Source organism: Leuresthes tenuis, unplaced genomic scaffold (assembly GCF_036924035.1).
Source record: "Leuresthes tenuis unplaced genomic scaffold, fLeuTen1.0.hap1 SCAF_4, whole genome shotgun sequence".
Lineage (NCBI taxonomy): Eukaryota > Metazoa > Chordata > Actinopteri > Atheriniformes > Atherinopsidae > Leuresthes > Leuresthes tenuis.
This window is the reverse complement of record NW_027325358.1, coordinates 22,242,966-22,255,865: the sequence shown is the minus strand read 5'-3', so window position 1 is coordinate 22,255,865 and position 12,900 is coordinate 22,242,966. Positions and strand designations below refer to the sequence as shown.

The 12,900-nt window shown below is 39.9% G+C and overlaps 1 protein-coding gene across 1 annotated transcript; it reads left to right on the top strand.

Moving 5' to 3' along the window:
* Positions 1–152: 152 nt before the first annotated feature.
* On the top strand, positions 153–11,244 carry gpr83 (G protein-coupled receptor 83). The gene is made up of 4 exons (XM_072383704.1): positions 153–593; positions 1,250–1,375; positions 7,941–8,074; positions 10,527–11,244. Exons 1-4 carry the CDS (start codon positions 153–155, stop codon positions 11,242–11,244), a joined length of 1,419 nt encoding a protein of 472 aa, XP_072239805.1.
* The last annotated feature ends 1,656 nt before the right edge of the window (positions 11,245–12,900 follow it).

The window sequence follows — 12,900 nt, the reverse complement described above, 5'->3', positions numbered from 1 at the left end:
GATTAAAGACAACAGTCGCTGCTGAGACGCAGCACAACTTGTTGCTCATGCTTCTGCATCTCAGTATCGCCTCAGTGACACAAGGGACGGCTCGCAGTCCACAGATTGTTCCAAGACGGGAAAGAATGGGGTTGAGAGAAAACACGGATAAAATGAGAGTTGCGTGTATTTGGTTAACATTATTTTTCTGGATGAGAAGCTCTCGCTGGGGAACAGCGGGGCAGACACTTAACGACTCCTCACTTCTAGGAGACGCGATATTTCCTTACGCGGAGCGTTTATTGAATACTTCGGGACAGTTGGGGAATCGGACCAAGGGGTTTTTCCTCCTGGACTTTGACGACGGTCTGCTGGAGGACTGGCGCTCCCTGGCCAATAAGAAGAGCAGCGGGAAGGAGTCGCAGGACAGCGGCGTCAAGGCGCTACTGGTGTCCGCCTACTCTCTGATTATCGTGATCTCCCTGTTTGGCAACTCGCTGGTGTGCCATGTGGTGGTCAAAAACAAGCGCACCCAGTCCTCCACCAGTTTATTTATTCTGAATCTGGCGGTGGCCGATATCTTCATCACGGTCCTTAACACACCTTTTACCCTGGTGAGAACAACTTTTACTGAAACAGGTTGCACCCTCCGCGCGCATGTGTGTGTTTGTGCGTGTTGTTTCTCTCCTGCTGTCAGACTGATGGAAACCAGGGGCTCGTACGCTTCACTTTCTCAACTTTTATCTCTACACTTGGAGGAAACGTCTTTTAATTTTCTTCAAATATATTTGCAAATTAACCTAGATGTGCTTATCAAAATATAGCTACCGAACAGGCTACTATAATGCAAATGATAGTGCAAAATGATCAAATAATTATTTTGGAGAACAGCCCCGTTTAGTACATTGCTTGTTGAGGGTTTTATTGGTGCGAAAGTCAGGGATAAAACTGGGTTGTGGGCTATGATGTGGCTTTGAAGACGTTGACACCAATAGGTGGCGCCAGTGGTGTTATCACAAGCCTTACCTTTCTCATTGTGTGTGGGTGTGTGAGCTGATTGATTTAGACCTCCCTATCTCAGTTCCATTACATAAACTGGGGGTAAAAATCTGTACATTTAAAAGGTATTTGGTCATCTGGGTTAATTAAGTTATCATAATGACCTGCCAGTATATAGGGTTTTTGACTGTGGTGAAGCTAGAAATTTGACAAATGCTCATGACTTAGACACCTATGTGTGATGGATGTATGTTTGTGTGTATCTTGTCAGGTCCGCTTTGTGAACAGCACATGGGTGTTTGGGAGGACAATGTGCCACATCAGTCGATTTGTGCAGTACTGCTCCCTGCATGTCTCCACTCTCACCCTCACCGCCATCGCCCTGGACCGACGACAGGTTAGTCCACCCCAGACGATGAATAGTCAACCCACAACCCTCTCCTGTCCTTGTCTAAGTAGTTCCTCCTACTGAGATACGAGTGACGGAGGTAGGGGAGGAACACAAGGAAAAAGGAGTTTAAGAAGGCGCTTAAAAAAAATGAATATGATGGGATTTCTCTTGGAAGAGCGCTTCACAAGTTGACAAATGCTATCAGGGTCTGAAGTGAAAGAAGGCCCTTTAAGTTAGTCGCAGTGTGCCAAAACAAAGTGTATGACCCCTATTTAGTAAGTAAGAGTTGCAAAATAAAACCCTCAATAGAGAATACATATGTACATTTTCTGTTCTAGCTCCTCCAACATGCTCCTTGAGATCCATTTTAGGACTTGAGGCTTCTTTCATGATGGAGCTCTGAGATGGATTTTCAGATCACAGGAGAGTGGAAATTAAGTGACAGAAAACAGGCAACCTGAGAAGAGCCCATTCAGGGACATACATCACACATTTGTGAGCTTTTAGATGATAACTTCAAGTAAATCCATTCTGACTGGCTTAAAATGCTGATGTAGTTGTTAGCACTTATGCCTCACAGCAGGAAGAGTCTTCTTCATATGCCAGACAGGGACATTCTGTGTGGAGTTGTCATGTTCTCTCCAGGTATCCTGGCTTCTTCCCACAGTCCAAAAATGTGTGTTAGTGTCTTTGAACCTCATGGGGTCTTTATTGAACCTAGCAGTGATTGTTTGGTTGCCTGTCGACTCTGTGATAGACTAGCAACCTGTCTGGTGTATATCCCTGGAAGACTAACTGGCACTTAAGTTGGATACAGGGGTATAGTAGATGGAAGGGGGGGAACTGCAACATTCCACTTATTTCAAATTCATTCAACAAAATTTGTTTCTGAATTCGAGGTTAGAAAATAAGCACTTATTTATGTTCCATGGCTCTCTTCAAAGCCACCATGCTCCTTTGACAAAAATAGTCAATATGTTTGAATACCGTTTGAGAAGTATCTAATGATTCTGTTACTTACTGAAGTCAAGTAAAAATTTCCATCTGACTTAAAAAAAATGTAATGGATCTTTATCCAAACAAACATTTTTTTTTCTCTTGCAAGTACTCTTGCATGGACAATATGTGCATGCTCCACAGTTCCCCTCCCAGATTTTGACCTGGAAGTAAGAAAAGAACGTGAATCTAAAAATGACAACCACTAGGAATAGTGTGAATCTAATCTGTAAAGTGCATAGCACGTATGAAATGTACAGAGCTGTAAGAGTGTCCAACTTCTCGCTTGACATGGTACCAATTTTCTGCAAGCTAAATTGCTTTTCCAGTGCTTTGGTCTATGATGTTATAGGTAAATTACCTTGCGCTTATAAGCTCAGAGAGGGTATATCGCCATCTATTGTAGTGGAGTTGGACATACTTTAGTCAACAAATCTATTCCCTTCCTGTGCTTCTAAACTTGGATAGACAGTGGTCCAATTAAATGGCCAAATTAGCTACAACTTTAAATTAGCTGTATTGACAAAATGAAATTAATCCACTGATCATTGCTTTTTGCAGCCAACCAACTGAATGTTTGATGTTCTTTACACATTGCTGAGACATTTTTTGAGTCAGAGTTAGCAGAGGCAGCTACTCATTTGGATTTGAAGTGAGTGGCTCTCCTCTACACTGATGGATCTGTTGCCTGCATGGGACAGTGTTTATCCCGCCTTAAAATAAAAAGATGACTGCAAACACGAACAGCCTATTTAGATACACTCTGTTTGATGGATGGAGAGGTGTGTCTTTAAAGTCTTTCTACCTCTTTAACTTTAGTGTGACAAACATTGGAGGTTAAACAAACATAACTCCTCAGTTCCATTTGAGCTTACATTAAGGGGGAGACTAGTGTCTTACAAAATCTAAGCATATTAATTTATGAAGGAGTACTAAATACTTTAATTTCAATTAGTGTATTTTCCATTTTATAGTATGAATCTATCACAAATTAAACAGCTGCTGTGTACTCCTGTCAGCGATGTCCTTAGAGCTGAATTTAAAAACAGAGGCACTGCTGAGAATTCAGACATGCCATGATGTCACAGACAGGAGCGTACATGTGAATGTTAGCCGGCATCAGCAGGGACTACAAAGTAAATATGAAAGGCTCACTCAATGGCAGCCTTGCGTGTTAATATGACGATAACAAGCTTCCTCTCTGCTGCTGCTCCTCTGTTATATCTGTAAAGACATAACCATGACCTTTTTTAGAATACTGACTAAAACGGGAAACCAGGAGGACAGGACAACTATATTAACCATCCTCTGTAATTGTGCTGCTTAAGAGCCCCTGTGTTGTCGATTATGTTCACTTTCTTCCTGCACCAGTACTTTGTACCACGCTACCCCAAAGAATCCATTATCAACCATGTTTTCCTGCCTGAAATACTTAAGATCAAATGCACTAACATCTGTATGATCCTGCCGGAGCTGAAAGGCTGCACAACTCTTCAAATGGACCCTTCCACATACAGATGCAAAAGTTCTGCTCAAGATCTATCTTCTATCATCCATCCACCACCATAGCACTTGGAGTCATCTGTACTTCTGCATTGTGTTCATGGAGTTCAACTCTGCTTGGAGTACCTGAATGCCTGTGAAGTATAAAAAAAAATTAGAAAAAAATAACACTAACAAATATCAAGTGCAAAGGAAAAGTGTTTAATTGGCATTCAGTCCAGTTTTAAAGTTTTTTTTCAATGAGAATTCTGGATCTGGTGCTACAAGAGCATCCGACTAACATCCCACATGAAGGCTCTTTACCCGACAAAAAAAAAAAAAAAAGTCTCGACTAACTGATGTTACCTGACTCCAAGACAAGAATCATGAACTACCCTTATAATCTCAAAGAATTGCCCTTATCAGAAACTCTGCTCCAACATGGCCTCCAGAAAACAGTGCAAAGTCTTCCCTTTAGGCTGCCGTAACTTACAGGTTTGTCCCCTGGGAGGTAGCGGTAACTGGAGTAGTACTGAATACACTGTACCCCCCCCCAGAGCACTGAGGGTAAACATGCTACTTGTGACAACAGAAAGTTATTTAACTGTCTTCTTATAGTGGGTGTACCCATTTCTAAAAAGACATTTCAAAACACTACTTTTGGTGCAAAACAATATCTATATACAAGCCAAATCAGTTAATCCCTTAGCCCCTAAAAAGCACAAAAATACCATTGCTTCTACTTGCTACAAGCACTATGCTATATCCTAGGCTATCTCATTCAAATTCTTCAGAATGCTATAAATGGACTTAAACACAAATAATCATATTTATCATATCATATACAATCATTGTTTATACTGTAGCTGCTCATCCATATTCTGTACAGGTGCTCTGACGGTCTCACACACACACACACACACACACACACACACACACACACAAACACACAAAAAAGGACTTCAGCAGATTGTCACCGCAGTCAGTCATCCAATATCACTGACTCCCACTTCCATTAATAAAACCGCCACACTGCATCAAATCTGAACTGCAACAAGAGCACTTAAAATAATTTCAGAGCTCACCCCTCCAGCTTACCACCTGTTTAAGCTTTTCAAGCACAAACAGCAAAATATTGTTTTGTTTTTCCACTTTACTGCAGATCTTCAGCTTCCTGAAGCATTCATCACTAACTTGTATATGATTTTAAACGTCGTACTCTGTGAATGATGTGCACCATGTTAGACTAGGCTATACATGGCTGTGGTTATAGGGAATAATCATACAAATTAATAAAGGATTTGGTTGTTTATGCTGCTACTGTATACAACAATACAATATCCCTGTTTGCACAAAATAAATTAATAAAAAGAATTAGAAAAAAAAATTCTCTTATTTCTCTCCCATAAATGCAGACCGGGTGAGTGTTTAGATATCCAAGTTTCAGAGGAGATATGCACTTGATATAGATATGTATAAATGAACAGATAATGAGGTACCTGCTGAACAGCAGGGATACTACAGGAGGGCTCTTGATGTAAAAGCAATTTTGCAATCTGTTATGCAACGGTTGATCAAAACATTTCAATGAAGCAGCAAGTGGTTTTAGAACTTGCTCACATCAGAAATTCAGACCTCTCACTGGGTCTCATTATTGATTTTTTTTTTTTTGAAGATTATGTCCATGCTGGTATAAATAATTTATGTCCTTTTATGACTTCCATTTATCCATCCATCCATGTCCTAGCAAACAGTTCGGTCACCTCTATTGATTTATTATTTTTAATTTATTTTACTATACTGTATGAGCACATCAAATACATACTATTAAGCTGATTTAGTGTAGCCACTGTTTGCCTTTTCTACAGCTTCAGGCTGGAAACTTTTTAAGCTCCTAAAAGTACAGCTGCAAAACATATCAAATTCTGATGAAAGTGACATTTGATATTAACTGTGACACGAATGCAAGATCAATAGATACCATTGGTGCAGAGGAGAAGCTGATTAGAGATTCCAGACCCAAAAATGACTAATTAACAGCAACTCCACTTTGAATGCACAGCTGTGCTTCTTGGCTGTTGAGAACTTCAGGGATCTGTTCAAATCAATTCTTTGCTTTTGAAGGTTCCAAACTGATTAAAACACCTGAGAAGTAGGGCAGCCATGCTTTGAGCTGGTTGAATTCTCTAATTTACCAAAGAAAGGAGCTTCGGTGCCTATTCTATTATATCCGTTGACATGGGAAACAGTGAAGCGTCCTTTATGAAAGAAGTGAGATAATTCTGTCCCACAACTCCTTTCAGTGATTCTTGCTTATATTTTACAGTCATACTTGGTTGGATTCATTTAAAGAAATATAAGGACAGAGTGAGCAGCCTGCGAGAACAGTATGTTTCACTTCTGTGGCTTTATGACCAACCTCAAGGCTGGAGAAATACATCCTAATGTACAAATCTGATGTTTGTTATAGCCTTAAAAAGCAACTTGATTGAGATTACGTTACCAAAGGTACTTAATGTGCTTTCTTATAAGATGTTTGGAACTGCTGCAGTTTCTGTAATCAGAATCACGCTCAGTGAAAGTGTGGCATGTCTCTCATTGCAACCATCTTTCCTTAACCTTTGGATTTTTTCCAACTGTCAACTGTACTTTTTCCTCAATTACGTTTACTCAGTTAAACCCCTAAATGTTAACTTAAGATGGTAACACCGCAACACTTTACGAAAACACTTTTTTCTTTTTCTAGTTGAATTGATGCAGTAACTCAAACACATTATTTCTGCTACTTCACTGTTATCTTTATGGAGGCCATTCCAAAGCTTCACATTTAAACTGCTGTTCTCATGACCACTCGATGTTGCATTTTCTTCAAATGAAATTACACGTCATTTAATCTCTCAACCAGACCTAGCCTTCAAAATTTTCCAAGTTTAACCTGAGCTGAGATGGCTTTACTACAGCAAAACAGCTTCTCAGCTGCTCAGCATCTACAGAACCTCTTTCTCAACTATAGGTAAAAATTAATTCGGCTGGTTGGTTTACACATCCTTTTTAAATGACCTACAATCTATTTTTGTTTTGCTATCTTCAGGACTGTAGGTGCCTTTTTTTCTATTATTTTTCCAATTTACTTAGTAAGTTAACTTAATGTTAACACAACAGAATACACTATTAAATTACTGTAATTTTATAATATAGGATACATTACTGTCAACTAAACCATCAAGTTGTGCCTTCAATATACTGTAGAGTTAACTTAAGAATTGCTTCACCCACATCAAAAGTGCTTGAAGCTTTACAGTGTTAAAGCACTTCATACGAGGGTATAAAGGTTAACCGATACCAATCTAAATTCAGTTTAAACATTAAAGATGTAATCACATTACCACAAGAACCGCCGGATTAAATAAAAGTTGCCTCAGAGGTCGATGGATTGATTTCACATTTAAAATCCAGCCGGCTTTGGTTTTATCTCACATATTCAAAGCAAGATTTTCCTTTTATGCCGAAATATTTGGTTGGACATCATGGGAAATGCTACTACAGGTGGCACAAGCAAGAAAAACAGCACACAAGATAAAGACATGAATACTGGAGCCTTTTTTTGAAACAGCTCAAAGGTAATTACAGCACCTATTGCCTGATTAACCGCTTAAGTTTTATAACCTTAGAGTTGTTGAGAGTAAATTTTTTGATGGCGGTGATGATTTTTTTAAATCAAGACACTTTTCCTCTCTTTAATAGCTGCTCAGTGAAGTTGTTAGTAGAGAAAGAACGTTGGGTGTCACCTTTAACGTCTCTACTCAACAGAACTCATGTGCACAGTTAAACAAACAGTGGTATGAGCAGAAGTAAAGGCTTTTTTTTTAAAACAGCACAAACAAGGCTAATGAGCACCTATTTTAAAAAAAAACAAAAAAAAACCAAGGTGTGCTGTTTTCCTCTGGTTGCAGTTGTTAATGTTTTCAGTTGGACATACTGCTGTCTTTCCCTTTGCTTTGGGTAATTTACTCCCCGAGTAACACACAGATGCTTCATATTCAGTGTGTGTGTGTGTTTTCAGTGGATATTTCTGATTTTTTTCCCTTCACAGGTAATTCTACATCCTCTGAGACCACGCATGACTCCAGCACAGGGTGGTGTTTGGGTGGCTGCAATCTGGATAATGGCCAGCTGTTTCTCTCTCCCACACGCAATCTATCAAAAACTCCTGACTTTCACATACAGGTAAGATAACAGTTTGACATGTCAGTTAGGAGAGATGCTACTTAATGAGGTAAGCAATGAAGACAGGGCAGGGCAGAAGTATCCAGAGATGTGCAGCATTGGTAAAGCAGTTGTTGTGGAGATTAAAACGGATAACTGGAGGAAATATATCCACTGACACATAAAGTAAAAAAATGTGGGGGAAAAAATCTCTCTTCCAGAACTGTTGACTAAACATGAACAACTTGTTCACAATCTGAAAATGCATCTGAAAGACAGAAATCTACATGATAACACTGTAGCAGAGAATACTTTATGTCTGTCTCATAACGCCGCCCTCAAAAACTAAGATGGCTCCACCCTTCCATGATGTAGCTTGGTGGCTTTTGTGTCATTTTACTTACAGCGACATAGATCAACTAAACTTTCACATAGATAATTACTAGTTCAAGTGACATGACAATTTTCTATATTTTTCAATCAAGTCTGAACCAGGCATAAAAAAAGATTTAAAAATTTGCTCCAACAACTGTTAAAAACGACAGGTCCAAAGTTGATTGCATCGTATCTTATCTGCAAATATGAAAAATACTGAATATACGGTGCTGTATTTTTATTCTAAGGAGCTGGATTTGAATAAATCTTTCTTAAGCAACAGTTCTCCAGGCTTTCTGAAGATCCTTTAAAATGTTATCTTTGAACATTGGCTGCTTTATCACTCCCTTTTAGGCCTGTCCTTGTACCTGAATAATTTCTAAGAAATGTGTTTTTTGTTTTGTTTTTTTGTTCGTGAAACACCGAGCTGTGAATCATTCAAGCATAAAAAGTTACTTAACTGAAAAGATAAACCAGTTTTGTGTCTACACATAACAGACAGCATCACAAAGAACTAATTTTAGATATTATCTATTGGCACTTTGCTACTTAAATCCTGTTGCAAAGAGATATAATTTATTTCAATTTCTTTAGCTGCGTCCATGAAAAATACAGTTTGAAAGGCACAAAATAGTAAGTTATCCATCAATTAGATGGAGCACTATGAAGAGCTATTTGCTGAAAGTCCGTCATATCTCAGCATGATATGAAGTTTGTCCTTAACACAAATTAAGGAAACTGGACAAGTTGAGAGAAAAGGAGATCTCTTGAAGGCTATCTGCTGCTGATGAACTCTGAATATCTGATAAGTGATGTCCTTAAGAAATCTGTGAGACACAGGACCTGAGAGATGCATCTTTGCCTTTTGCTGATCCATGTATGGTATGCCAAGTGTTCGACATACAGTAAAAAATCAGCCAGTGTCTAAAGAAAAACTTTGAAAGACCTTCTTATAGCAGGGGGGAAATATTGTTCAACATTACTGTAAAAAAAGAAAGTCTGGCTGCTTGGATGCAAAATATAAAAAAATGAGTAGTGGCTCAAGGCTTTTGAACAGTACTGTATATTTCCCAAATTGATGCCAAGTCGGATACTTGTAATACAAAGTTGATGTTTTCACTGAGAAAGGAACTGACAACCACCTGAGAAATGTAAATGATTTAAAGCCTTTTTCTTAGCCAGGCACCATTCTGTATGCTGCACTGTACTATAGTAACACACCTGCCGTTCTCTGCCATGATAACTATGTGGGTATGAGTATGGTGTGTGTATCTGTTTGCCAAGAGGGGATGGTCCTCTGGTGTCTATTGTTTAGGAAATTAGTCAACTCCCCTGTATAAACACATTATCTACTTCTAAGTGCTTCGGGGTGTGTGTGTGTGTTTGTGTGTGTGCGAGAATGACCTGTCATTGTCAAAGACAAAGAATGAAGAGTAGCTCATAATCAAATCCTTACTTATGCATGAATAGTTTGTGTCCCTTGGAGGCTGGATCAGTGTGCCATAAAACCGCCACGAAAAAGGTTGTTTTTACAAGTACCTCTGTACTCTTTATCTCATCTACCCCTTCATTCAGAGCTCACTAATGCTCCAAAACGCTTTAAAGGGTTTTTTCTTTCAGATTTGTTCTTTAACTATACATCAGTAACAACCCAAATGATGGTGTAAAGTCAGTGTTAGGTATTGTTCCTTTTTCTTATTGATTCTCTCTGTATCTGAGTCATTGTTCTTCTCGGTGACCACTGGATGCCTTAAACTTACAGTCAGCAAGTAATTTATTGGTCGGCCCACAAGAAGATATATCAGAAAATTTTTAATACATTTTCAAGCAGGTCCTGGGGCTGAGGAGGGTTTGCTTTTGGATTCAAACTTCTATGATGAATATTCATTATTGGGGACTTTAGAATTTAGTAATTGAATGGTGTTCTGTCAATTTAATTATGAACAGCATGTTCAGGAAGTGCGCAATGCTCTACTTCTCCAATTTTAACATAACTTCAACATAACCTTTGATCTAACTTTGAACCTAATCTACCCTGTTTTCTGATCCTGTTCTCCGATCTCTCTTATTTGATCCTGTTATGACTTCTCCTCATCAGCAAAGAAAAGGAGCGAAGCTTGTGTGTCCCAGACTTCCCAGAACCATCAGATGTCTACTGGCAGTACATCGATCTCCTGACCTTCATACTGCTTTACATGCTGCCACTCCTCATCATCACCATTTCCTACACCACTGTGGCTCGCCGGTTGTGGCGCCACAATGCCATTGGTGACACCACAACAGCTCAGCATGCCACCCAGAGAAAAAAGCGCAGGCGAACGTTGGCCATGCTGCTCCTGGTTGTCGGGGTGTTTGCCATCTGCTGGTTTCCCCTCAACTGCTACGTGGTGCTCCTTTCCAGCCAGGCAATCCACTCCTCCAACGCTCTATACTTTTGCTTTCACTGGTTGGCCATGAGCTCCACGTGTTACAACCCTTTCATCTACTGCTGTCTAAACCCCACCTTCCGCCAGGAGCTACGGGTCCTCCTCAACAGGTGCAGGTGGAGAAGGACGGCTGCGGTCGGGTTAGAGCCAGAGATTCGCCCTGTGGTTGCCAGTGCTCCTCGTAACAGAACCGCCTGGCCTGATAACCACCAGTCCTCAAGGCCAGGCCACGCATTGGCACACCCAGGTCAGGACTCTTTACAGCAGAGTCACGTGTCGTCCAGTAACTCCCACAACTTGAAGGATGCACATGTGCTCTTCACTGCCCGGCAGGCTCTCACAGGGAGGACTGACATCCTCTCAGTGGAGCCCATTGTGGCCGTGAGATGACTGTAGAGAGTTGCCACAATCTTTTTTTCAAAGAATTGAAGATTTTCCAAACATAGCAGGAAATCTGGAAATCTCAGATGCTCGGCTGAGCCAACACAGACTTTTGATAGCGGCAGGGTGAGAGGAAAGCTTTTCTGAGGACTGTACTTCACAGAAATATTGACGTTTTCCCCAGGAGAAGCATGAAATATCTTTGTCACAGTTATCTCTTGGGTTTCCTTTTGTAGTGTATTGCTTTAAAAGAACTGAATATCCCCACTTTAAAAAACAGACAACCTATTCTCAACATGACATCAACTCAGCAGCAGTTCCAGCTTGTTTGAGTTGAACATTTCCTCAGCAGGTGGAGTTTGTCCAGTAGTTTCTGTTCAAATATCCTTTTTTGTGAACTTAAAATACTTGTCCCCCTTCTTACTGTGACTCTAGTGTATTTTTTCTCAGCACATTCATATGTAAGGTACCTATCAGACTGTTAAGTACTATGTTAGTCTTTCAAATTTCCCCTCTGATGGAAACCTTTGCGTATTTTCTCTCAACAACCTTCACAGATCTATATGAAGGCGCTGAATATAAGCAGTTTTGTTTTCCTTACTCGCCACAAAGACAGATTCTCAGTGGAATAACAACTCTACTGTGAATCAAATTATCTTCAAATCTATCCATAGCTGCTATAAATTCACCACACTGCTGCCCATATTTCTATTCTGCTTCTCTTTTATTCACTTAGCCTGGGGGCTTCTATAGTATTCACAGTAGGGGGAAACAGATGAAAGGGATACTATAGGTATTATAATGCAGCAATATAATCTATATGGGTTAAATATGACAAATCCATTGATTACATCCTGGATAGGTCTCTAGTTCATAAGAGGAACAAACAAGAGGAGAGAAACAACCATGACTCCTTGGGTCAGTTTCACCAATAACCTGACATTTTTGGAAAACCCACGAATGTACAGCAAGATCATGCAAACTCCACACAGACAGGACCCAGCTCAGAGTCATACCTGGAACTTTCTTGATATGAGGCAACAGTGAAAAGCACCACACCACCACGAAGCTCCGTTCTTTCTGACAATGCAGCTGCTGCCCGGATCATATACAGAACATGAAAGATTGGATGAAGCCATCAGTGACTTTACCCATTAGTTTGTGGACTGCCATGTCAAGGCATTAAGTTCGACATTTGGACAGTGAACACTACACTTGAGGACTAAGTGTTGGACCTGACTGAGAACAACCAAAACTAAATGTGCTTTTTGTAGTGACTAGTTGGTGAATAGGTCACCGTCCCCTTAAACATACCCTAATTTATTGACTGGTAAACTGGTAGCCATTTTACTGAGGTAAGAAATCAAGAAATAAGGCATGTTCTCACATGTTGATGAAGATTCTCAGTCAACCAGGTCATGATAATAATAGGAGCTTGAATAAGAGCAACTGGACTTCTTTTTGGATCTTAAAGACGTTTCACCTCTCATCTGAAAGGCTTCTTCAGTTCTAAAACTAAACTAGATGGTGGAGAGTATCAGCTTATAAGCAGAGAGGGTCGTTAAAGTCACAAGTGTCAGGAGGAGAGACAATGCTGCATTGTAGATGGTTTGAAAGAGGAGTCAAGGAAACCTTTTATGTTAAACTGGAAAAAACATCTTTGAA

Coding starts and splice junctions, on each gene's coding strand:
- gpr83 (XM_072383704.1), top strand. CDS start 153: ATGAGAGTTGCGTGTATTTGGTTAACATTATTTTTCTGGATGAGAAGC. Junction 594..1,249: donor TTAACACACCTTTTACCCTG/GTGAGAACAACT, acceptor GTATCTTGTCAG/GTCCGCTTTGTGAACAGCAC. Junction 1,376..7,940: donor TCGCCCTGGACCGACGACAG/GTTAGTCCACCC, acceptor TTCCCTTCACAG/GTAATTCTACATCCTCTGAG.